Raw genomic sequence first — 24,691 nt, forward strand, 5'->3', positions numbered from 1 at the left:
CACTTCAATTTAATTTAGTTTTTGAAGCTTTTCAGAGAATGTGGTTTTTACTTTAGTTTTAGTATTTTAGGGTTGCCAAAGTTAAATGAAAAACTACGTTTTAGTTTTCGTTAACCATAAAAATACTGGTGGGCTTCAACCCGGACTGTGCCAGGGCTGGCAGCTAAACCTGCTGAGGTGCTCGAGGAGAGCGCTTGATCTACAGGGGGGATTCATTTACAGCCCCTCGCCACAAAACAAGAGGAGGGGGTAAGGGCCCACTGCGACATTCAGCAGGGTGAAAGCAGGCATACATTGACAGCATCTGTCTCAAAGCAAGCAGGCAGTGGGAGCGCTGCACTCATCTCCATTATGGCCTGGCACAGCCTGTGACGCCACTCAAATTTGGGCAGCTGTAATCGATAAAAGAAGGACAGGGGTTTTGTTACTCTGGTGTCTAATAAGCCAAGGCTTTAAAAAGCTTGGACTCGATTAATGAGAAGTATCTCTGAATCACCGCTGAGCGCCAAATCAAGCCAAATATGGACAGACATAAAAAGAACCTGCTTTGAAAGAGACATGGAAATGGACTCTGATAGACTCCGCAACAGGAAAAGTTGTTCGTAGTTAGCCAAGAAGCTAACAATAGTATTATTTTGATAGGCAGTATCAAATGTATTATCCTCTTACTCAAAGAAAGGTTTAGATAAAGATAGGGTTAGTTGAAATTCATTAGCAAAATGAAAATGGTCATAGAGAGGAATAACAGTCTGTATTCTTTAATAACTCTAGCTGGTTTGCTGGTATTAGTGGGTCTCCCAGCCTTCTTGGGCGGCTGTGGCTCAGTTGGTAGAGCAGGTTGGCCACTAATCGCAGGGTTGGTGGTTCGAATCCTGGCAAGACACTGAACCCCAAGTTGCTCCCAATGGCAGGCTAGCACCTTGCATGGCAGCTCTGCTGCTATTGGTGTATGAATGGGTGAATGAGCCAACAGTGTAAAGCGCTTTGAAGGTTAAAAAGGTGCTATATAAGTGCAGACCATTTACCATTTTAGAAGGATTTTGGGCAACTGTGTGAGCTGGTCAGGCTGGAAGATCAGCTAGTTGACCAGCTAAACCAGCCAAACATCAGCTTGGCCAGACTAGGAAACTAGCAAGACCAGCTTTAACCAGCTAAGATAATTTCTTTCAGCAGGGAAGTCAGTAGTGGCATGCTAATAAACAATTAGCATAAAAACATACAAAAAAGTCTAAATGTCTAAAGTCTAAAAGTATAATTTAATGTAGCTGTGCCTTCCAGTTCCCTGGCATCCTTTGAGACAAAGAAGCCCTGGGATATTTAGAGAATGGTATAAAAGTTGTTTTCCGCCACTCCGGCAGGGAACTAAGTCATTTCAGCACATTCTGTCTCTCAGGCAGACAGAGAGAAAAAGAGAGAGTGAGTCACGCTGTACTGCCTTCGTCAATTAGACAGCTAGCAGTAATGATAGCATGCTAGCAGCATTTCTTGACTGAATTGAGCCTGATTACTCGAACTGGAAGTCACTTCCATGAGGCTCCTTTTTTGTTTAATTAGGCTTGTAAATAATTATTGCAATTAAAGCCTGCAATTTGGAGACCGAAGTGGCACTTTTAGTGATGTGACGGAAGCCAGGGAGACCCCTTGTTGTTGCAAGGCACGCACAAAGTCTACAACATATTGCAGTCACAAGTTGACAACTAAAATGACACGATATGCTTGAACATTTTAATTGCAGATGGTATTATCTTGTTATTTTCACATCTGATCGCTGAGACATTGACACAATTACTAGGAAGTCACAGAAAGTTCTCGTAAACTGCCACACAAATGTGTTCAATTTCAGGACCTCCGATTTTAAGTCCCTGAGAAAATGTTTTCTTAAAAAATCTCTTTTGTATTGCTTTAACCTCTACAGAAAAAATACAGTAGCTTTTTCAAAGCTTAAGAGACTAACTTGTGTTATTCAGAAATGTTAGAGTTAAGTATGAACTCTGTTTCGGATATTTTTCAAAAACTTTTAAAAGGACAAATAAACAAATCAGGCACAAGAGAATTCCGACTGATCATTCGGTTTGAGAAGCATTAGAGATCTCTTTCTTTTTTGCTTTAATGTCTAGAGAAAAATTTGATTGCTCAGAGGTTGCTCTTTCATAGCTCAACTTGACATTTTAAGGACTCATTTGTCCACATTTTTCGACAAAACCACAGGGAATGTGTTTAACCACTTATCACCGGTAATGCTTGTCAAGCCATTTTACATTATCGACATCTCTCATTAGGTGGTCCGACTCAAGACTGATAAACAACAGGAAGATCGAGAAACGGAATATACTGTACCTTCTACTTTTGTCAGTTATGTGTTCTAGCTGTTTTCCTGTACCCCCACAGAGCCAATAGTCTCTTAATAAGGTATCCAACTGCCCCTAAACAAGCTAATCAGCACATCTCAGGTCTCCACCACCTCATCTGAGACTATTAAATCAACACTGCATTGAAAGCCCCCTAGAGGCCTGAGAGACAGCACTGAACATCCAGTGCCTCTAGCTCCTGCCTCGTTTCCTGACTGATAACACCCAGTGTGACACCGGCTTGTCTCTGTATGCTGTACTAAATCTAAGACTATCCTGACAGGTCAGAGGCCAGCGTGGGGTGCAAGCAGGCTGTTTACTAACAAGAACAAAGACCTTTCACCTCAAGAGGCTGAATTCTCATGTGAACAACAGCCACTGCTGCTTCGCTGTGCCTTGGAGCAAATTATTTATTGACAGTGCAGCTGCAACTGGGGGGGCGGAAAGGAGAAGGAACGGAGGGCAAAATAAAGGCAAGGAAGGCACTTTGGAGGCAATGATAATTTTAATTAAAGTGTTGATGAAGTTGACAAGAGTTTTGCTATCAAATAATGAGGTTAGGCCTGGCCAGTAGTTCCTGTACACAAAACCTGGTAATCCCTTCTTAAGTCAATTAACGATGCATAGACCAGGATTACTGCAAGAGAGGGTTGCGTTTCATAGGGCAAAGTAACATGAGTGATTGCTTCGCCTAAAAGAATGTGGTGTTTAGGGTCCATTTCAGTTTCAAAAGCCAAGATGGAATCCGCTGGTGTAGGCATAGGGATTCTAGAAATGGTATCTGCTATAAAGGGCTCTTCAAGCCCATGTGTCCATATACAATTGACCTTTAGGTTGACCCTGGCAGTTTGATACATTGCAGAGGGTCAGGCACTGACCCAAAGACTGCAATATATATGCTACATTCAGACATAAAGCCTCCAGGTGTCCAGAGAGAGTCTGAGATTGGAACCGGCTTTCACAAAATGAGCAGGCTAAATAGCTTCATCAATAACCCTGGACGCTGCACGTATCGACAAGGGCATTTATCCTGATCTGTCCCTTTGTCAATAGCAAGTGAAGCTGTCATGTTGACACTTAGGCCAAGACTGGAATGTAGCTCTAGTGGACATCCTATCATTGGAATTGATTCCCTACACTCTATAGTGCATGCAGTGACCCACTGAAAACTGAGATAAAAGACAATATCATATCAATCAGTTGTGTCATTGTGTTTGTGAGCAGGTTTACCAGCAAGCTAGTCTATAAAGTCTAATCAAAAAGAATGACTGACTATAGTACAAAGCACACAGAAGAAGCTCATCAATGTTAGTTTAATGGTCTGCAGATGTCAAGCAGTTAAAAAGCCTTCTGTGTGGCGTGAACAGTGTCACAGACTAGCATTGTCCATGCTCTGTCTTGTGTATGACATGAATGATCTATTGCCATAATGCATCACAGATTGGCATTGTTCATGCCTTGTTATACGCAGTACCATTAGTCTTGTGTAGCAAAAATTGCATTTGACACCAAAACGAACCACTGGCTATATGTTGGGATACATATACAGTATATACAGTGGATGATTTGTATTCCAAAAGATTATGTATAAGTATATAGTATAGGTTTGGTAACCGAGAACCAGTTCTTATTCAGAATCGTTAATTCAAAACAAAACAGAACTGTGTGATTTTCATGGCTTTCAGTTCCGTTCCACTCAGTTTCTCAAATGGTAATTTCCCACAAATCCTGTAGGAACATCGCACAAAAACCAGAGACTATTTAGCAGAGATGGACCACTTCTATTCAAATTAATTGGATAAATTGGAATATCCAAAGTCCAGCCTACAGGTAAAAGAGCCAATCACCTTTAGAAACAGACATCGCCTGTCAATCAATTTGAGAATACGCATTAGCTAGACAAGCCAGGAAAATAGCATCTTCTAGTGTAATCTGAGGTAAAGAAGCACTATTTAGCATACCAGTCTTTTCAGATTTTACAGCTGATTTGAAATATGCTCTTTGATCGTGATCTTGATTAATAGTTTTGGACATTTCTGTCTTTCACCATTCAAGTTATTAGGTGCTGTACTTGTATGCTGCTTGTTTACATAAAAAATAGCTGCCCATCCTACCCAAGAGAATTCCAAAGATGGCCACAGAGTGGAATGACTTGCCTTGAAAGGGACTTTGACTAAAAAGCTTCCTGCAACACAATTTAGCGGCAGCATGAAACAAAGTGTGACCAGTATAATCAGATAAAATTACTCTTATGAGACGGTTCTTTTGAACCTACATCACAAAATACATTCCTGAACAAAAGACTCTTATGAGCCAGTTATTTTGAATCTACAGCACGAAACATACAGAGCGACTAGTGTTGTCTGATTCCCAAACAAATGACTCTTATGACCTGGTTGTTTTGAATCTACAGCACAAAATATTTCCATGTGACCACTGTAGTCTGTTTCCCAGACAAATGGCTCTTATAATCAGGTTATTTTGAATCAACAGCACAAAATATACAGCAAACCAGTGTAGTCTGATTCCCAAATGAATGACCCATATGAGCTTGTTCTTTTGAATCTAGAACACAGAGCATACAGCATAATCAGTGTGATCTGATTCCCGAACAAATGACTCTCATGAGCCGGTTCTTTTAAATCTACTGCACTCAACTTACAGTGAGAACAGTGTAGTCCAATTCTTGAACGAATGACACTTTATGATCTAGATCTTTTTAGTGAATTAAAAACATACTGTACAGTGCTACAAGTGTAGTCTGATTCCTGAAGAAATCACTCTTATGAGCCAGTTGTTTTGGATCTAGAGTTTGAAACACAGCATGACAAGTCTAGTTCGATTCTCAAAAGAGCCGGCTCTTTTGAATTTACTGTGTACAACTAGACACAGTGTGTCTAGTGTAGTTCGAATCCCAAACAAATGACTCTAATGAGCCAACTCTTTTCATTTATACCAAAGTGCAACATACAGTATCACCAATGTAGTCTGATTCCCGATCAAATGACTCTTATGATCCAGTTCTTTTTTAGTTTATCAAAAACATACAATACAGTGCGACAAGTATTTTGGTGCTGCTGAGTGCAGTAAATGCAAAAAGAATTACGTTTTTATTTCCAAATATCTCTTCCTCAAAAGAATCAATAGAATCATTAATAGATCTGTTAAGGAACCAGAATTATTAAGAGGAATTGTGAATGGAATCATAATGCTGTAAGTTTCGAGCATTGTTTCATATTGTGTTCCAGGGAATAAAGAAAGTTATTATTGTGTCAAAACATTAACATGGTACAGTCTAAGTAGAAATGCATAATACCTACTGCAGATAAGCTTGGACACTGAACTGGTCCAAATTCTCATGAATACTATGAATCTAATTTCTCAGATGTAATGCTTAAAAAAGAACATTTACTCCTACCCTGTCAATTACCATGGCAGCTGCAGATAATCTAACTCTTTGTCGAAGGCAGGGGTAATGACTGTGATTGGTGGAGAGAGGGGGCACAGAGGTCGCTGGTCAAGGCACTTTCCTTGTGACCATTTTTTTTTTTTTAGAAAAAGAAGCCGCATTTTCACAGGGTCACCAACGGTCTTGAAAAGGCTAGAGGGCATCTGAGGCTGAGAGAATGAACATTTTTATTTTAAAATTTGTCTGAACCTTGGGCACAATTCCTCACTTTAGTTTATTGTTATCTTAGCTAGTCAAGCACGGATTTCAGCAAAACAGAATTCCAGGCTCCAGGTCCCTTCCTGTACATTGTGCATTGTGTAAGAGAATAAGGAGCTCTGTGTGTGTGTGTCTGTGTGTGTGTGTGTGTGTGTGTGTACATATTTATACTACATTGTGGGGACCAAATGTGCCCACAAGGATAGTAAAACCTGAGATCACCTACCTTGTGGGGCCCAGCCAGTGGTCCCCATGAGGGAAATTACTTATTAAACATACTACATAATGTTCTTGTTTTTTTTTTTTTATGTAAAAATGCAAAAAGGTTTCTGTGAGGTTTAGGTGTAGGGTTAGGGGATAGAAATTATCATTAGATCTGTATAAAATCCATAAAATGCATGGAAGTCTATGCAGAGTCCCCACAATGATATAAAAGCAAGTTTGTGTGTTTGTGTGTGTGTGTGTGTGTCAACACATATGCACGCATTTACAGAGAGAAACACACACATACACACACATGGCTGGCGGCCAACTCAATCTGCATGCAGTATGAGGGGCAGTTCAAATCAAACAAAGACAAACAAAAGCTTCCAAAGGAATGGGTGTAAATCACAGGCTAGATACGCTTTCTTGAAGGCAGTATCTATGCAGAAAGAACTTCAATTAGACATTTAAATATTTTCATAAAAATGTGGGCTTAATGGAATAAATAAACTAAAAATTAAGAGTCGATCCAAAGCCATATGCAGTTTTTTTTTCATGAAACAAAAAAGTAGAAAACAAAATAAGTATGTTTGTACAGCTATCATACAAAGGCAGTTCATAGTGACAATGGCAGGACTGAATCCCATGCGCCAGTTGATGCATGTGATGCACTACAATTAATTGTAGTTTAATGGGGAAATAAGTATGTGAAGATTCAAAAGTTCTCCTTTTGTATTCTGAAGAAGAAAGAAAACCATGCAGGTTTGTAGTGACATGAGTAAATAATGATATCAAACATTCAATCACAAATGGTTACATTTGCAATAGCAAACTCTAATTTTTGCTAGGCCAGTGCCGTTTCAGAGTAGACAATCTCCAGCAGGATAATAAAAGGAGAGTGTTATTTAAGGATCCGGCTGGGATGGGCTGCAAAAGAGAGGAGAACCTCTAAACAATCTTACTCGGTGTGAAAAATCCCATTTCCCTGCATTTGATAACCACACAGTTCATTTCCTTCACATTTCCCGGACAAAGGTAGCACAGGCTTGAGATATAGCCAAGAGAGTGTGCGTGTATGAGTGAGAGATCAAAACGGTAAATATATGTATATGATTTAAAGTTATGTGTGTGTGTGTGTGTGTGTGTGTGTGTGTGTGTGTGTGTGTGTGTGTGTGTGTCTATGCCGAAGGAGGCTAAGGATGTGCAAAGACATAGAGCAAATAATCTGGTTCTTCAATATGTGGAAAAAGGAAGCCATGCATGGATTTCAAATTTCACAGCTGAGCACTTGGAGAGAAATTGCCAGGGCAGAAATGCAGAGGCTCCTTTACTTGGCTGATGATCTCGGTAACATTGCTTTTATGAGGTGAGCTGGGGAAGGAAGGGGGACATGGGGCTAAAGCGCAGATCTAAGGTTCTCAACTCAGTTTATTCTTAAAATGGTTACTTTCTTGTAGGTCTCATTACCTGACAATGTACAATTCGTAATGGAGAGGTTATTGAATATGTCGTGCTGTTAAATTGCATTTGTGTCTTAACTGTGTTTGTACCACGGTCTGTATTGCGATTTTTATAGGATATGCAACATGAAAAATCCCTTCTGTTTCTTATCCACATTTTTTCTGGATGTAGAAGTGTTTCACAATTCTTAACAGATCCTTGTTGTCAAAAAAGCATGTGGCTCCATAGTGTGGATCTGGTACTTTAGGAGTACTTCAGAGATGACCGTTTTTTGAAAGTGTCTCACCTGAGTGGTTATATGACATAAAGCGATGGTCCGATGTTAGTTATGTTGATATCATGGATCATGGATTTTGAGTTGCTATGACAGACAACAACTGTACACACCGAGCCAGGAATTTTCTATTAGTTTAACTTTTAGTTAACAGTATATAAGCTGCAGCCATGAAATGATTGACAGCAACATATGACCAGAGAATCCGGTTTGATTGTGAAAGTCCACACTCCATTCACAAGCCTCTCCACGTTAGTCATACCGACATAAATTTCACGCCACTCTTTAAAGTGGCCATAGGATGGACAATGTCAAACTAGTCTCTTGTGTCGGTTTTTAAGCGATGTCCAAGTCACTAATGGAATCAAGTGGAAACATTCAAAAATATTCTGCAAAAAACATTCCCAAAACTTTCCGTCTCTTCATTGCTGTACAAAATAGTACTGTGGTGGTACCATGTACAGTGAGTCTTTTTTATGAACATGTACAATGTTAGTACCATGATATTCTTGTAAATACATGGAAATAGGAAATAAAGCCTATTTTAGGGCCATTAAGATTATTACCATTGTGACATAAGATTAATGATTGCACATTTTACCTCCCAATTTTTGGTACCATTGCTACATGAAAAAAACGATTGTCATTGAGATATTCTTATTACGACAATGTGAAAAATGTCAAGATATTTACTTGATATTTTTTGACAATCACCCTACAGTATATATCAAAGTACCATGGTATTGCCATCTAAATCCCTCACTGTACCGTAGTATCATTATAGTACTTTTTGTTTGGGTAATTGCTATATTAATATACCATGATATTCACATGGTACCCTAAGGTAACCTAAGAATACCATAATAGTAAAAAAAAACACAAAAAAAGTTTTTTGTTAGTAAATACATAATGATTGTCACTGCATCACACAAATGGTACTGAATAATTAGCATTTTCATATACTATATTTACATGGTACTCACTTCAAAAGAAAAGAGACAATTGCACAGCAGATCCCCATAGTCACATTCATATCATAGTATGCATATTTGAAGCCATGCCTTCATCGCTGAGGACAGGCATTGGGTGATTTTGACCAGCAGCCTCTCCAGCACTGATAATAAAAATGAATAAATGATTAGTTGTGAATCTTCCGCCACTAATGCAGGGGGAGTTAATAACAATTTTATTGTGTGACTGATTAAACGGCTAAACGACCAATCAAAACACTGACAATCTATTCTCAAGCCCTCTCCAGCCTGATTGAAGAATAATTGCCACTCTGTTTGGCCATTTCAGTTGTCTGCATTAGGTCTATCAATTAGAGCTAGAGAGAGACAAGAGTGTAGTATGTGTGTAGTAAAACATGGAATAGAGAAAACGTTGACCACTTAATAGGCTGAGACCACAGTCTTTGTTTTATTAGGCTGAAACCACAGTATTTGTTTTGCATCCAAAATGCAAACGCGTCAACCGAATCTGCAGATCAAAATCTCTTTCCTTCTCTCACTTTGCATAAGGGTTTGGTTTACATGCTTCAATGAGAGCGAGACAAGGGCCGTAGCATTTGAGCAAAGTTGGTTAAATGTACTTGATTTGCATATGGCAGCAAAGCCAGGTGTGGCTCAAAACATGGTGTGCTATTTGCTAGTGCTCTTGGCCTTATTTGACACTTAAGCTCTGTTTCAAAACTAGTATGCCGCCTGAAAAGTTCAATCTAATTAAAAACCCAATATTTGTGTGCAATATTTGTTTTTGTATGCTTACAAGAGCATTGCATCATTAGCTTAGCAATATGCTAAGCTATTGAAATAAATAGTATAGGCCAAAGTATACTTCAGTTTTCCACGAGGCACTTTGTGCGTACAGTGTGGCATGGACTGTCCAAAAGCAGCCTAGTTTTTCTAGACACGTAGACAATACATTTTTGTATCCGTTTTTAATCACTTTTTTGGGTAAATACAAAAATGATTTTAAAATGCTGTTAAGTTAGAAGCACTTCAAATAAAAAAAATCCCACTCGATACACCTGCATTCTTAACAATAAGATGTGTTGCATCTAGTTTTTAATTTGTATTTATTTATTTTTTAAAACAAACATGCTTTAAGTCAGAACAGTCATTTATCCAGGTAATGTAGACAGTACAGGTCGAAACATACCCTATTCAAGCGCATGAACGCAGCTCTACTGTAGCTACACATGCTCAATTTTGTGCATTGTTGCCTTCCAAAATGTTTCAGACTGCTTGCTATTCATAACACAACTCAAGTACCCGTTGCAGTCCCAATGCTGCCACAAGAGGTGCTATAGCAGACATTAGTGTGAACAGTCCACTTCCTCTGTCATTTTTTTTCTTTTTAAGTAAAATGCTGTCGTGGTGGAGAATGATGAGATGATGATGAGGATATCGCTAAACAACAAAGTTCAAGTAAATATATTTGAAGCAATTTACCCAAATAATAACACGTCCATTTTAATAACAGACTTCTGAACGTAACTCTATCGCCTCATTGAGGACTGAGGTTTGTAACCGCCACAGTAATGCAAGAATGCATGTTATGGATGTTCCAGCATAAAGTATGTTTCTGGCCTTAGGCAGCTCATTAGGATTTGTAACAGAGCTACTCCCAGTACAGTGACTTCAGTTTGCCAGTAGGGTGATGGTTAAAGTCTGTTTGTAGTAGGCTCGAATCTAAAACCCACATAAATGTGAGGTATTCTTGAAAAAGTCTTTGACACAAAGTCTCACACATCACAAAGTCTCCATGTCTCTTTTCAGCGGCTCCCTTTTGATTCTCCCGTGCTCTCCCTCTCTGTAAAGCTGTTATCAGCTGAAACAGCTATGACCTTTTGTTGCTGTTAGCCTCTGGCACCCATCCACAGACAAACAGCCAAAGCACTTTATCACAAGTCTATGAATTACCACAAAAAGGACACCATCTCACTGCCTGCATGATCTAAGACTGCATACACTCCTGCTCTGCTCTGGTCAGTCTTTTTTTCAGCCCCTTCAAAGACATTTGGTAAACACAGCTGATATAACCACAGTGATGATAGTAGGAAGATGTGCTGTATTTGCACAGACTAGCCCTGAATATTCTAGCACTACTAACATTTCGCATAAACACACTATGGTTTATGAGATAAGAGGACATATTCTATCTGTAACTAATATTTACATCAGTTCCACAGTGTTGCCCTAAAATGCACCAGTAACTGCGGACCATTAATATTCATAAAAGGCTTATGTGTGATTTTGAGGATGTCATGTTGTTCCAAACCTGTTTGTCTTTCTGTATGAGGAGATTTTAGGCAGAATGTTATCCTCAGTCAACATTCACTTTCATTACATCTTCTTCCCCATACAATAAAACTGGATGGAGTACTGCGGCTATTACATTGAGACAAAGGTTCTGAATTATAGTCCGTGAGTCTCTGTGAGTGTATTTGTCTACATTGCAGTATTTCATTGTGAGGCAATCCGTATGAAATCTATTTGTGTGAAAGTGAGGGATGGCTATGCATTTGGAATGAGCTTTATTTATGTCCGTGTTTGAGAAAAGAAGCAAAAAACACAATATATAGCATCATAGAAAAGAATTATAGATGCTGAATGCAAATGGGGCGGTGTGAAGCGTATGTGGGCAAAGATTAAGTGTTGTGTGAGTGTATAAGGAATGATTACATGCTAGTATGGCATACTTGAAAGCTAACTGCAAATCCATAGTTGCTTTGGGGTGTCTGTTGCATGTGTGCATGTATGTAAATTTGTAATATGTGTATCTATACTCAGAGTATTTAGAAAATGTATGCATGCATCTGTAACTAACTCATATTACCATTAAAATGGTTTTTAACAGTTTTCCACTGTAAAGATCTGCCATCTTCTTTGCCAGGCATTTGAAAAGGGCTTAATGAAACAGTATTACATGGTATTGAGATGTTTTTTGCATGGCAATACACAGTAGTTTATTTTAGAGTAAAATGTAAATGCAATGGTACATGAATATGGTAACCATTCAGTGTCATGGTATATATCAAAGTACCACGGAATTCCCATCTAATACGATCACTGTACCATGGTATGAAAGCATGAAGTATTTTGGTTCTACCAACAGTGAGTTAAGAAGGACAGCCCCAACCTTTAACGTCCCATGTTGGTTTATCTTGAGCATAGAGCATAGAGACAGCACACTAAACATCCCCACAGAGCTGCAATACCTTCCAAAGTTCAGCCATTTTGGCTCCATTTCCATCAAATTACACCCAATATGTGACCAGGACGAGCTCTATTCCCCAATGAAAGCTCTGTTTCCTGATAGCATAAGAGCTTGTGCTGAAAGGTGCATGCTAATCCTGTTGCTCAGCGAAGTGTGAAGCGTGACTATGCCAGCTGAGTCCTCAAACACCAGAGGCCCCGTGGTGTTCATCACAAATTTTTGTCCCTCTTAGCCCAACAAGTGAAAGTCTCCACACCTGCAACCTGAATATTAACACTACTCACAGAAGTGAGTCAGGAAAGGCAGGCAGAGAAATAACGCAGAGAGCAATTGAAACGAAGGTGGACTAAAAGAGCTCATTCAGCCTAGCTATGCCGCTCAATGTGGCTGGACTCTGTGATATTGAATAAATCGCCTGAAACACTTAAAACAGCACACAAGAGGGTAAGGTAATGGTGAAATATGCTGATGGCTTGTTTATGGCAGAATCGGTGTGAATTAAGTGAGAGGGACAGATCTTTTGAGGTTTCAGCGCTGTGGAGAGATCCACAGAAATGCATGTCTTAACAATAAAGACTCCAAAAGGGTGGAACTCTCTTTCTTGATGTCATAGGAAAACCTTTTCATATATTATGGTTCTAAATATACTGGCATATATGAACTGGTACTTCAAAGAAACCAAGAGGGCTCTGTTAGCAGATGATACCTAGAACCAAGAATGTAAATCAAATGGTCAATACTAAGGCAGAACATATGTAAAAGCTTAGGAATTGGTCAAAGAAAAACCCACATTTATGGCCTACGTCCTAAATATTGAGGGAATGTGTCCCTCTCAATGACTATGGTGGCTACGGCACTGCCTAGAACCAATATGCTGTTCTGAAGAACCTTTAATGTAATATTAAGATCTTTCATAATCTCCAAAGAACAATATAGCCAACACAAGAACCCAATACAGGATCGGCATTGATAAGAGGAGCTGAAACAAAGGTAAAGGGGTTTTCCGAGGTACAGGTGTTGAGAACAAATTGTTTAATTACCATATATAAAATCCCTACTACTTGATAGATATCACTAAACTGTGTGCCATGAGAAATCACACATCTTTGTATCCAGCAAAAAAAGAACAGCCCCAAACTTTTTAGAGGTAACACTTTACAATAAGGTTTGTTAACATTAGCTAATGCATTAGGTATTATTACTTTTTTTTAAATCCCTTATTTCGAAAAACAGAGTGTGTAATTGTATTTGTGAAAAAGAAAGAGAGAGAAGACTTTATGGTTAGTCTATATCTCCCTTGCAAATTCTTTGTCACTGGGTGATGCCATAAAGTTGATAAAATGCTGGTACCATTTCTAGATCCCTCGGGAGCATAATAGAGTGTGTGCGTATCCACAATATGCTGACTCAACAATTGCCCCTCTCATTCTCATTCCCTCAACTGCTGCCACATGTGCCGCCCACTGGACCTGACCCAGAAGCCAGTACGTGCACTGATATGATGTGAATCTGTCACAGTGCTGTTCAGTAACCCACCTCTCTCATTACTGCCACACCCGACCCCATCCCACTGCCCACATCCCACCCCAAAGGGGATATCAGCGCTCTAGAAATGGAGGCTAAAAAAAGCCAAGAGACATAAGGAATCAGCTAGGCCATTTATCTCCAGACTGCGACAGTATTGTCTCTTTCTCTTCTTTAGAGAAGCCATCTTTCTCCATCCCTATTTCTTTATTATATAGTTTGAAATAGGGTTTAGTGGTATGACAATATGTATTGTGCAAATACAGAAATAAATCATCCGGTAGAGATTCTTCTATATTGTTTATGCAAAATATGACACAAACAGAAAACTATAGACAAATCTGGAAGTTGCAGATGTGCACTTCTAGTGTACACAGATAATTTTTTTATGGTTTTATATTTGATATTGATTATATCGTTTGATGCATTACAGTTGATGCATTGCACCACATCATGCTGATCGTGTAGGTTGTTTTATGATTGCAAAGCAATGTCATGCTTTGCTGCATTAATATAAAATTAAACTGATGTCTATGTACAGTATAGGGTGTGTTTATTGACAATTTGAAGTCATTAACAAATCTAACCATCCATCCTTCCATCCTTCCATCCTTCCTTCCATCTATCTATCTATCTATCTATCTATCTATCTATCTATCTATCTATCTATCTATCTATCTATCTATCTATCTATCTATCTATCTATCTATCTATCTATCTATCTATCTATCTATCTATCTATCTATCCATCCATCCATCCATCCATCCATCCATCCATCCATCCATCCATCCATCCATCCATCCATCCATCCATCCATCCATCTATCTATCTATCTATCTATCTATCTATCTATCTATCTATCTATCTATCTTTATGCCATGCTCCAAATCACTGAGATCACATTTTTCCCCATTCTGATGGTTTATGTGAACATTAACTGAAGCTCCTGACCCATATCTGAATGATTTTATCAGAACTGCTGCCACATGATTGGCTGATTGGACAATTGAATGGATGATTGTTGGTGCCAGATTGTTGCTGATCGGTGTATGTATGTGATACAGTTTATATTACTACTGTGATATAAAATAACTCATACCATAATATTAGATTTTGGCATACCACTCACCTAGTCAGAAACACATCCCATGGAGTATAAACTACCAGGTGTTGTGTGTATTGCTACTATATGAGTAAGGTCTCACACACTCTCTCTCACTCTTTCTCTCTACATTATGCTGTCATGGGGGGGGGGTGACCTTGTTCTCTCTCCATCTCTACTTCTTCAGCTGTCGCTCCATCACTCTGTCCTTCACTGACATGGCTACTCTACCTCATCCCATTCCTCTCTTTCATTAGTGGATGCTGTCACATTGTCTCCGTCCTATGGCTGTTGTGGATAGAGGATAGGAGAATGGAGTGCACATATTGTGTGTGTGCATGAATATATATTCTTGCCTGTCTCTCTGACATGACATAGATGTAGCTGTTGTCCAGGGAGAAAGCCATGTCTCTGAGAACAGGGCTTCCATCTTTAATGACTGGCAGGGTTTCATATTGGACACCACCATGTGGAGGACCATCAACTCGGATCTGAGACAAAGAAGAGACAAAGAGACACATAAGCAAATATTCACATCATTCACCACATTCATATTTTTTATATATTATAATATAATAATATAATATATTAGAGGTTTACACCCCCCCCACACACACACACACACACCAAAAAAAAAAAAAAAAAAAAAATCAAGCTTTCATTTCAAATTTCAAATACAGATGAAAAATAAGAATATAAATAGAAGACTGATACCTTGACTTAGAAAGCTATCCAAAAATAATTATATAAGGAGAGGTGCTCATTGCCAAGTGAGGCTGGTATCAACATCAATTTAAAGTTGAAAACGAGCACTCAATCTCCAATACAAAATTATTTTGTTAGGCAACAAAACATTAATTTGCCAATGTGTATCGGCAAACTAGCTGCCTTCATCAGGGCATGTCATGTCATTCAACATGTCAATATAGAGTACAAATACATATATACTATATAAATGCATATATATATATATATATATATATTAAAAAAATATCTTTTTTTAAATAGATCTAGCATATTTTTTTTTTTATATTTTTTTTTTTATATTTACTTTGCTGTAATTGTGAAAAAGTGAAAACCCATATAAATCGACCACTATATGAACATGTCATGAGATTGAAAATCATCTTTCAAAGATATCCTGATGACAGAAGGTTTTTGATCTGGGCAAAGGGTTTCACAAAACAATAATATCAATGAAAAACTAATTTACTACACAGGTTTCATATGTAAGAGTCTCCGCCCACTGCCTTCACCCGACCCCAACATACCATTAAAAAAAAACTAGACACGTTGTGGTTATCCAGCATGGAGTGTGTATGTCTGACTGGGGTCAGTTCTAGGTCACTTGTCTGTCTAGTAGTACTTATACACAATAGAACAGATGAAGAGGCAGAGGACGACCCTAACAAAGATCCATGGATGGAGGAACAGACAAATAGCCATTCAACTCAACCAAACTAATTTCAAAGGCAAAAACACAGGCAGCCCCAGAGGAATTTTGTATTGCTCAAAGGTTGCTGTTTCATATCTCAGCAGACTTAATTCATAGTTAAATGTATTATATCTTTAATTATTTGGAAAGACTAACTAAAAAATACAGCTAGAAATCTCAAGTCTTTGATTGGACATATTTGAGACACATCAACTTCTCTAGCACTTCCTACATGTGGCGACTATATTCATTTCTGTCAGATCTATATACTGTATAACTTTAACATCAAAACATGAGCAAGTTGTCATTTTGCCAATATTTCCTAATACTGTTTAATAACAATGTAACTCAGGCCCAGAGCACAGGTGGAAAGAATCTCAAACGCTACATGTCCATGCCACACAAAAGCCCTGTTCAACCATTAGTCCACTCCAGTTAATGTAAAAACCATCTGTGAACTGCAGACTCCCAATCCACTAAACTGACATTTAGAGCATGCCACCATCCTGCCATAACTGTAAATGTGTTCAAACATAAAACATGTCACCCAGTCAACAAAACACTCCTTCTCCAGCTCGGCTGAGCGTGACCCTGATACAACCCGGTGCATACCGCAAGACCTTGGAGAATCATGTGTCCACTACTCCCCAGAGGGCACTTTGAAAAACAAACTTCATTTCCAAGGTGGATTTTGCATTCTCGTTGTGGAGATAAATGTTGTATTCAACGGTTCTGGAGGGAGCGTACAAGCCATCAGGCAGGAAAACTGTTAAAGGGAGGATGTGGATGTAATTAAAAAAGTGATGCAGGTGTGTGTATGACACAGGAGGGAACATAAATGTTCTTATAACACTTATAAAACTGCTTATATGCTCTCATAAACATATGCATGGCTTTAAATGGATAGTGAACAATCTCCATCAAAGAATGCCTTTGTGGGTTTAAGACAGATGGGTTTAACTTTGCACTTTCCTCTGTTCTTTGTACTTAATTTCTAGGAGGAAAAAATACTTTTTTTTTGTTTTAATTTTCTCTTCCGATGATGACGTTCACCTCTAACATGGCTTGAGTCTCATTCTCATGATGTTGATTTCTCAGTCTCTGTCTTCTCTTTTCATTCTTCTGCGAAATTTGCTCATTACTTTTTCATTTTTGGCACTCCCTCTCTTTCTTTCTCTCTCAATCCCATATGTACATTATAGATGGCTGCCATCCCTTTGGCTCTAGTGGACGTGCAGCTGTCTTTCTCATTCAGCGCAGTGAAACTCTCTCCCACGAAGAACTACACGACACAACTCTCAATCAGACAACATTGTAGTTTTCGTAGGTTTTGTGCAGTTTAACCCATGTTGTACACAGTATGTGTCTTAATTAGATTGTGTGTTTATGTACATTTGTTTGCTAATTGTGTCCTATGGTGCTGTCAGCAGAAGATGTACTGCTATGACATGATACCAAAGTCCTGCTTCTGGTAAAAGAAAGATAAAAACACACTTGTGCTTGAGACAAATGCTACTAATGTTGATGGTTCCTGGTGCTTCATTATATATGGGTTTGATGATGTCAGGTGACCCAACAGGAAGGGTAATAAATTGAAAAACTGCTTGAAGAGAAATCAGTCTCACATTCAAATGCTAAATGACTCAATGCAATAATTTTCTGAATAACAGCTTTAAATGCATCAAATTTTGATAATGTTTTGGTTTAAATGATAAATGTTTTTATAAGTTCACAAATTACAAGACAAGCACTACTTTGTGAGATAATTTTCTTAGACAAATGTCAAGACAATTTTCTAAAAAGCTAAGAAAAAACCTGCCAGACAACCACATTCATTCAATTCCTCTACAACAGTGGTTCCCAAACTTTTTACAGCGGCGTACCCCTTCAAACATTCAACATCCTTTTGCGTACCCCCTCTCTATAAATACATGACAGACATTGCAGAACAAAAAAGTTATTTAATTTCTACACAAGCACTTACCATATGAAATTTAAACCTGTTCAAAGAGATTCTGCAACAATATTTACACGTCTCTGTTTTTAGCTGTAACCTCTGAACCACACTACACACGACTGATCAAAGCTGAAAAAGAACTGAAAAAATCTGAATACATTTCCCACATGTATTATTCTTTCTTTCTTTGCATTAAAAGGCAATGAAAAGAGCAGACCTCCTTGAAGATCATTTTTAAGACACCAAGGGACTTGTACACAATGGAAGTCCTATAAAAGACAGAACTCAGATTGACAGAGTAATCTGTCCTGTGGCCTATCGCAGATCTCTGTAATCCATTTTAAATGTAGGCCTGTGCTGTAAGTTCGAGACAGAAAAAGAAACTCCTTTACCACCTGCACACCCTGAATCCAATAATACCAAAGTGGATTCCTCAGAATTGGCTGCTCTCACAGGTCAAATGTCACTGCTCATCCAGTATGGAAGGGGTCATGCTAACAAAATAGGTAAACTGTCAAAGTAAGGCCAACCTGACCCTCCAGTTTTACTGGATTTGTCTCACTGGTCTCTACAGAAACATTTGTAACAAAGGGAACATGATCAGAGAGTGTCACTTCCTTTTAGGTATGTTCATCATACATTTTAGTACAGGAATCTTGTTGAAGAATGCCTCCATCCAGACTTCAAATCCAAGTCTAAGCTGATACTCAATTCTTAGTCTTTTGTCACGAGACCGAGGCAAATTTCTAGACTTTCAAAGACAAATCTAACTCAAGTCTTATGTCTTAGTCTTTTGTCATACATCCAAGTCATATGTCTTGCAAGACCAAGTATAAGTCAAGTTTCAGGTCTTTGCCTTTTGTCAAAAGTCTGAGGAAAGGGTCATGCTAACTAAGAAAGTCTTGTCTTTCAAAGCCGAGTCTAAGTCATGTTTCAAGTATTAATCTTTTATCACAAGTCCAGTTTCAAGTCTTAGTCTTTTGTTAGGAGTCCAAGTGAAGTCTTAAATGTCTCTCAAGACCAATTATGAGTCAAGTTTCAAGTCTTTTGTCACAAGACAAGTCTCAAGTCTTTCAAGACCAAGTCGAGTTGAGTTTCAAGTCTTAATCTTTTGTCATGAGACCAAATCAAGTCTCAAGTTTTTCAAAGCCAAGTCTAAGTTGAGTCTCAAATTTTAAACTATTGTCACGATTCAAAGTCAAGTCAAAAGTCTTTCAATGCTGAGTCTGACTCTTAAGTCTTAGTCTTTTGTCATGAGTCCAAGTAAAATCTTAAGTCTTTCAAGGCCAAGTCTAAGCACAGCCTTAAGTCTTAATCTGTTATCATGAGTCCTAATCAAGTCATTAAGTATTCTTGATCAATTAAGTATTCTAAATTCAGCTGTCAAATATTGTGTTATGACCACTAAATTGTATATTGTTGTTCCCAATTCTCTAATTTGAAATCCAAATCAATGATTTTTGTCTGGATTTTTTCAATAGTGTTGGTCTGGACCAACTCTAAATTACCACTTAAGCAATAACCACCAAGAACACTTGCTGGATTGGCAGTTATTTCTCTTCATATATTTAGGGCAAGGTGGAGAGATATGTTTCAGGACTGTTGTTCAGGACTGCCCACCCCCTCTCTCTTTCCCCCCCCACACACACACACACGAACATCTCTCTCTTTTCGAGAGATTTTTCTGAGCCTCAGACTGCCTAGATAACACATCTAATCCATCACCTGTGTCAGTTTGAAGAATTCTAGTGTCAGCAAGCCTTCTTTCTCCCTCTCTCTGATGGTTTCTATCAGTGGAAAACAGGCTCTTTTGTTCTTGCTGCTGTAGTACAACACTATCTCCCATAACGCATGTGTTACAGCAACAGACTGCTAGCACTGTGTGTCACTTTCTATCCAGATGCACTTGAGCACTAAAGCAGATCTAAACCTCTCAGGGACAGAAAGAGAGAAACAGAGAGCCAGCGAGAGTGGACACTTTGATTCTGAATATGTTGTTTGAGTACAGTGTATTATTGCTGGGGTGCATTTAGTGAAATTCTTCAGAGGGAACATGTCATTAGACTGGTTTACATGTGAAGCACCTTACGCTAAGAACAACGGAACATTTTGAAGCTATAAATATATGCTTATATTGTACATTTTCCCGTGCATTCATACACATAAAAACATGTGAAATGCATAGATACCAAGGACCGCATCAACACCTAATCATGCTGTCTTATTAAAACTATTTTTTAACACAATGTGTGAAGGCTTCTTTATGTTCTTAAAGAGTTTTTACAGTAACAAACTGAGCTAACTTCCTGAGTGCTTGATGCCTTTGTTCCCAAATACAGATTTTCTTTGAAACACTTCAATAAAGCTCAAAAAGGATGTAATACTCAGACCCAAAAATTTCCAGTATTCACAAAACCTGTGACAGTACTACGCAGGATTCTTATTTAAAGTCTGATAAAACAAATAAAAAAAGAGCGTGGACCTATAGCTGAGGGTAAATCTCTCAGCAGTGGAAATCCAATGTCATATCAGTTCCAGAAACATATCCAGGTCAGTTTTAACTTATTGTTTGGCATTTAGATGAAACAAATGCTTTGCTTCATATGGAATGTTTGAAAAACGTCTCCAACATCAGGTCATTGATAAACTTCCAAAGAATTTAACTCACAAGAAAACGGCATTGATACAACTTGACCTCGGGCTGAAACCCATACAATCTAGAGTCAGCTATTCCCTGCTGGTTACAGAAAGCAAATCAGAAAAAAAGAGGATTTGTGGTGAAACATGATCAAAAATATCCCTAATTACCCAAACATGCCAATACGCTGTCTCGCAGCTACGACCAGCTGGCTATATATAGAGAAATCATAAAAACGACAGAACCACGGCCAAACTGGTGGATTGTGTCCAACTGAGCTTATTGAAAACGAGTTTGAGGTAAAACTCATGTTGAACCAGTGGTTATATGACCTTTTACTGCACTTAATTGGCAAAGACTGTTCTGCATTAAGATTTATTACACATCTGAATTCCTCAGTGAGGTTTCCTCTCTCACGGAGTTTTGTCGATTGTGTGTTGGGCCATTTGGATTAAATACAGCAGCTTCTAAATTCTGAGACATTTCAGAGTAACAAGAGTACTTAGTGAGGCTAAAATTAGTTTGGAATGAGACAAATAGTGTTTAGATTTCCTGTTTCATCCTCTATTATGGATTTTATTGTGTACTGGATTGCTTTATCCACATTTACCGGACCTGAGATGTATTCCAACCCTTGCTTAGGGAAGGATGATGTATTCAACTCAGGAGTGCTGGCAGAGTGTTTAGTCTAAGATTGGGTGTCCCACTAATTCCTTGTGGAGGAGACAAATAATGTAAACAAAAGCTATACCACCCCTCTCATTTGCACCTTTACAGCATGATCCATAAAAAAAGAGTATCAAAGCAGTGTAAAAACTGCATGTAAAATTAAACTGCTGCCTGTGAAGGCAAATTAGAATGCACCATTAAAAACCAAGAAGCTATTTAAGACTCAACGTCGATTGTAAATAAAATACATATTTCTTTTAAAGACACAGGACATAGGGCAAATATCAGATAGATAACCATTGAAAGTCAAAATGAAACTGCGTTAAACAGCATGTTGTATATATATATATATATATATATATATATATATATATATATATATATATATATATATATATATACATACACATAAGAGATAGTACATGTTAAATGTTAAGATCAGAACTGCCGAATGTGTGTTTAAAAGCAGAAGCGAGAGTTGAGGCCCAGGGGGGTTTTAGGCATACAAACTCATATGAGGAAACAAAACAATGCCAAGCAATAACACAATTGGTAGAGACAACTGTGAAGCTCAAGATCGCTGGGGAAAACTTAGTATCGATAGACGGATAATTACGGACACATTATCAAAGCAACATCAAAAATGTTTGCTGTAACTAAACTCAAAGCATGACCATAATGTGTCTCTCTGGCATTCTCTCTCCACTTAAGTGCTTAAAGTGGATGATGGATTGAATGAAATCTAAAGGTGCAGGGAAAACAGTGCAAATGGTTTGAATTCCTCCCCTGGAGAACAATCTTTTTGTGTTGCAAGTTAGAAGGCTGTAATTTGACATAAAGAGAACAGAGTACAGTGTAACTGTTCTGAGTGCATGCTCGTTTTTAGAAAATAATAATAATAATAAAAATGGAACACTTGTCAACCACTTGCGGAAACTGATAGAGGCACCGTGTCCATTCAAATCCATCAGGGTAAAACCACAGTTAATTTCCTAGTCATAAGCATTACCACATCTAAGAGAAGTGGACAGAAGTCAAGAATTCAACTCGTCTCGGATTGGTAGATGAAGTTAGTTGGTTTATTATTTTTACACTTCATGGTATAATGTTGCACTCAGTAATTTGTTATGCATGTAGTCTTGAACTTGGCAGCCCCCATGAGCGGACCCTCTCCATGTAGAATAAAACAGCTTTTATGTGGTTACCTATATGAATGGAGACTTCATCTTAAATGAGTTGTCATGATTTTATTTCATTTTTTGATTTCAAAATGTGTCTTTTCAATGCCATTAGTATCACCAAACTGTAAAGTCTCCCATTTGACATTGGTTGGACAAACAGACACCAAACTCACGCCCCTGGATAACACAATGTTGCTATGTAAGGAGAGCCAGTGTTTACACTTTTCGGGGGAATCAACCTACAGATGGGTTACTTACATGTGTCTCTGCATATTAAGTTGGGATAGGAAAAAGTATTTAAACAATGAAAAAATTACACACTTAACCTTTAAAGGAACATTTAGAAGAGCATTCTGACACCATTATAGCTTATTAAGAGAGACAGATAGAGAGATAAATGGGGTTCTGATGGCAAGGCCAGCCATCCTATTTACAGTGTTGTCTTATTTAGATCTTATTTACTCAGTGTACATCTAGGAAAGGTCTCACTTTAAATGGATTATCCTCCTCCTACCGTTTGTTTTGCCACAAATGCACTTCACTGTATTTCTCCCTCGGCTTTGTCCAGTTGTCTTGAGAGTAATATTGTACCATTTTATTATCCTTTCATAAGGTCACTCTTTTCCTCATCTATTCTTCTCTGTTTATCTTTGTCTTTCGATGCATGGTTCACATTTGCCCATATATTTGTCTCTCTCAGCCCCTGCGGATGTTTACAGATGCCTGATTGTTGTTTGAACCCCAAAAATGACTCCACATATGGCCTCTGAATGGGTTGGATTTTGCTTCCATTACAGGCGCCCGGTAAGGTGCCTTATTGTTTATAAGCAACTCAAAGACATAGACATACCGAACACACTCTAAAGCACATCTGTTGAAATTTCAACAGCAAAGTTTTCTGTGTTTATGTTTCTGGGTGTTACTGAGTAGATGGAGGTAATACATCTATTTGAACTTTATAGTCTGGACAAAAACAATAAGGAACCTAATGACCTTAGATATACACACTCAGTGTCTTAATAACTCTTGTCTAATTAAATGTACCTTCATAACTGATCCCTTTTTGTTATATTTGCAGAATGTTATATTCCATTATTCCATTTAATTTCCATTATCCTCAATGGGGATTCTTAAAACTTGGTCTAATAGAATCATGTTACTACATATTTTGCTAAATGTTACTAAATATTTTGCTAGATGAGTTTTATGTGGCTAGTTTGACATATTGGAGCATGTTTCGTGGTGAAATAAATACTAGAGTTGCTGCAATGAGTTCGCAATTTTTGTCTTGCCCAAAAGCATGTTAAATAAAAAAAAAAAAAGAGAAATCGAATCATGATTATTAAAAATCAACTTCAATTCCACCTGTGCAGCTATTGTATAAAGAGGTCTGATTAAAGCACACACTAATCACTCTGCACTGCCATTTCAAATCTATACACAGCCATGACAGAGAGAGAGATAAATGTCCTAAAGGTGAAATGTATGTAAAGATAGCAGAACAGAGTAAATGAGGAGAGCTGAAAAAGAGAAATGAGTAACAAAGTGTTGAGAGACAAAGCCCAGCTCTGTTTCTGTTAGAGTGTGAGTGTATGAAGAAAATTTTGTGTGAGAGAGGATTTCTAGGTGTGTGTGTGTGTGCATTAATGAGTATGTTTGTATGACAAGGGTCCTTTATCAAATAACACATTCAGGTTTCCCTACAGACCTGTAGTGGCTTATCTGGACCCTTACACTTCAAATACGCTGATTTCATTCAATGCAATATCTCCTTTTATACTGTCCTACCGAGACTGACCACTCATTCGATGGCCCTCCTGGGTGTATTATGTGATAAGGGTCATGTGACCAGCTGTGGTGAGAGCTGCAGTCACATGACTTGCCAAGCATTTCATGGCCTTAACAACCCTAAAGCCAGGTTCAGCTGCCACCATCACCATAACAATGGCAACATGTCTCTCAGGAGGTAGGGGGAATTACAGGATAGATGGATGGATGGATGAATGGAT

The 24,691-nt window shown here is 38.3% G+C and overlaps 1 protein-coding gene across 1 annotated transcript in view; it reads right to left on the reverse strand.

The window, feature by feature from the left end:
- Positions 1-24,691, reverse strand: part of LOC127628389 (plexin-A2-like) — a 212,101-nt gene that overhangs the window by 136,305 nt on the left and 51,105 nt on the right. The window contains exon 3 of the mRNA XM_052105112.1: positions 15,159-15,293. Within this exon, the coding sequence (XP_051961072.1) occupies positions 15,159-15,293 (135 nt within the window). The remainder of the gene's footprint in view (positions 1-15,158; positions 15,294-24,691) is intronic.

The sequence above is a fragment of the Xyrauchen texanus genome, chromosome 35, assembly GCF_025860055.1.
Source record: "Xyrauchen texanus isolate HMW12.3.18 chromosome 35, RBS_HiC_50CHRs, whole genome shotgun sequence".
NCBI lineage: Eukaryota > Metazoa > Chordata > Actinopteri > Cypriniformes > Catostomidae > Xyrauchen > Xyrauchen texanus.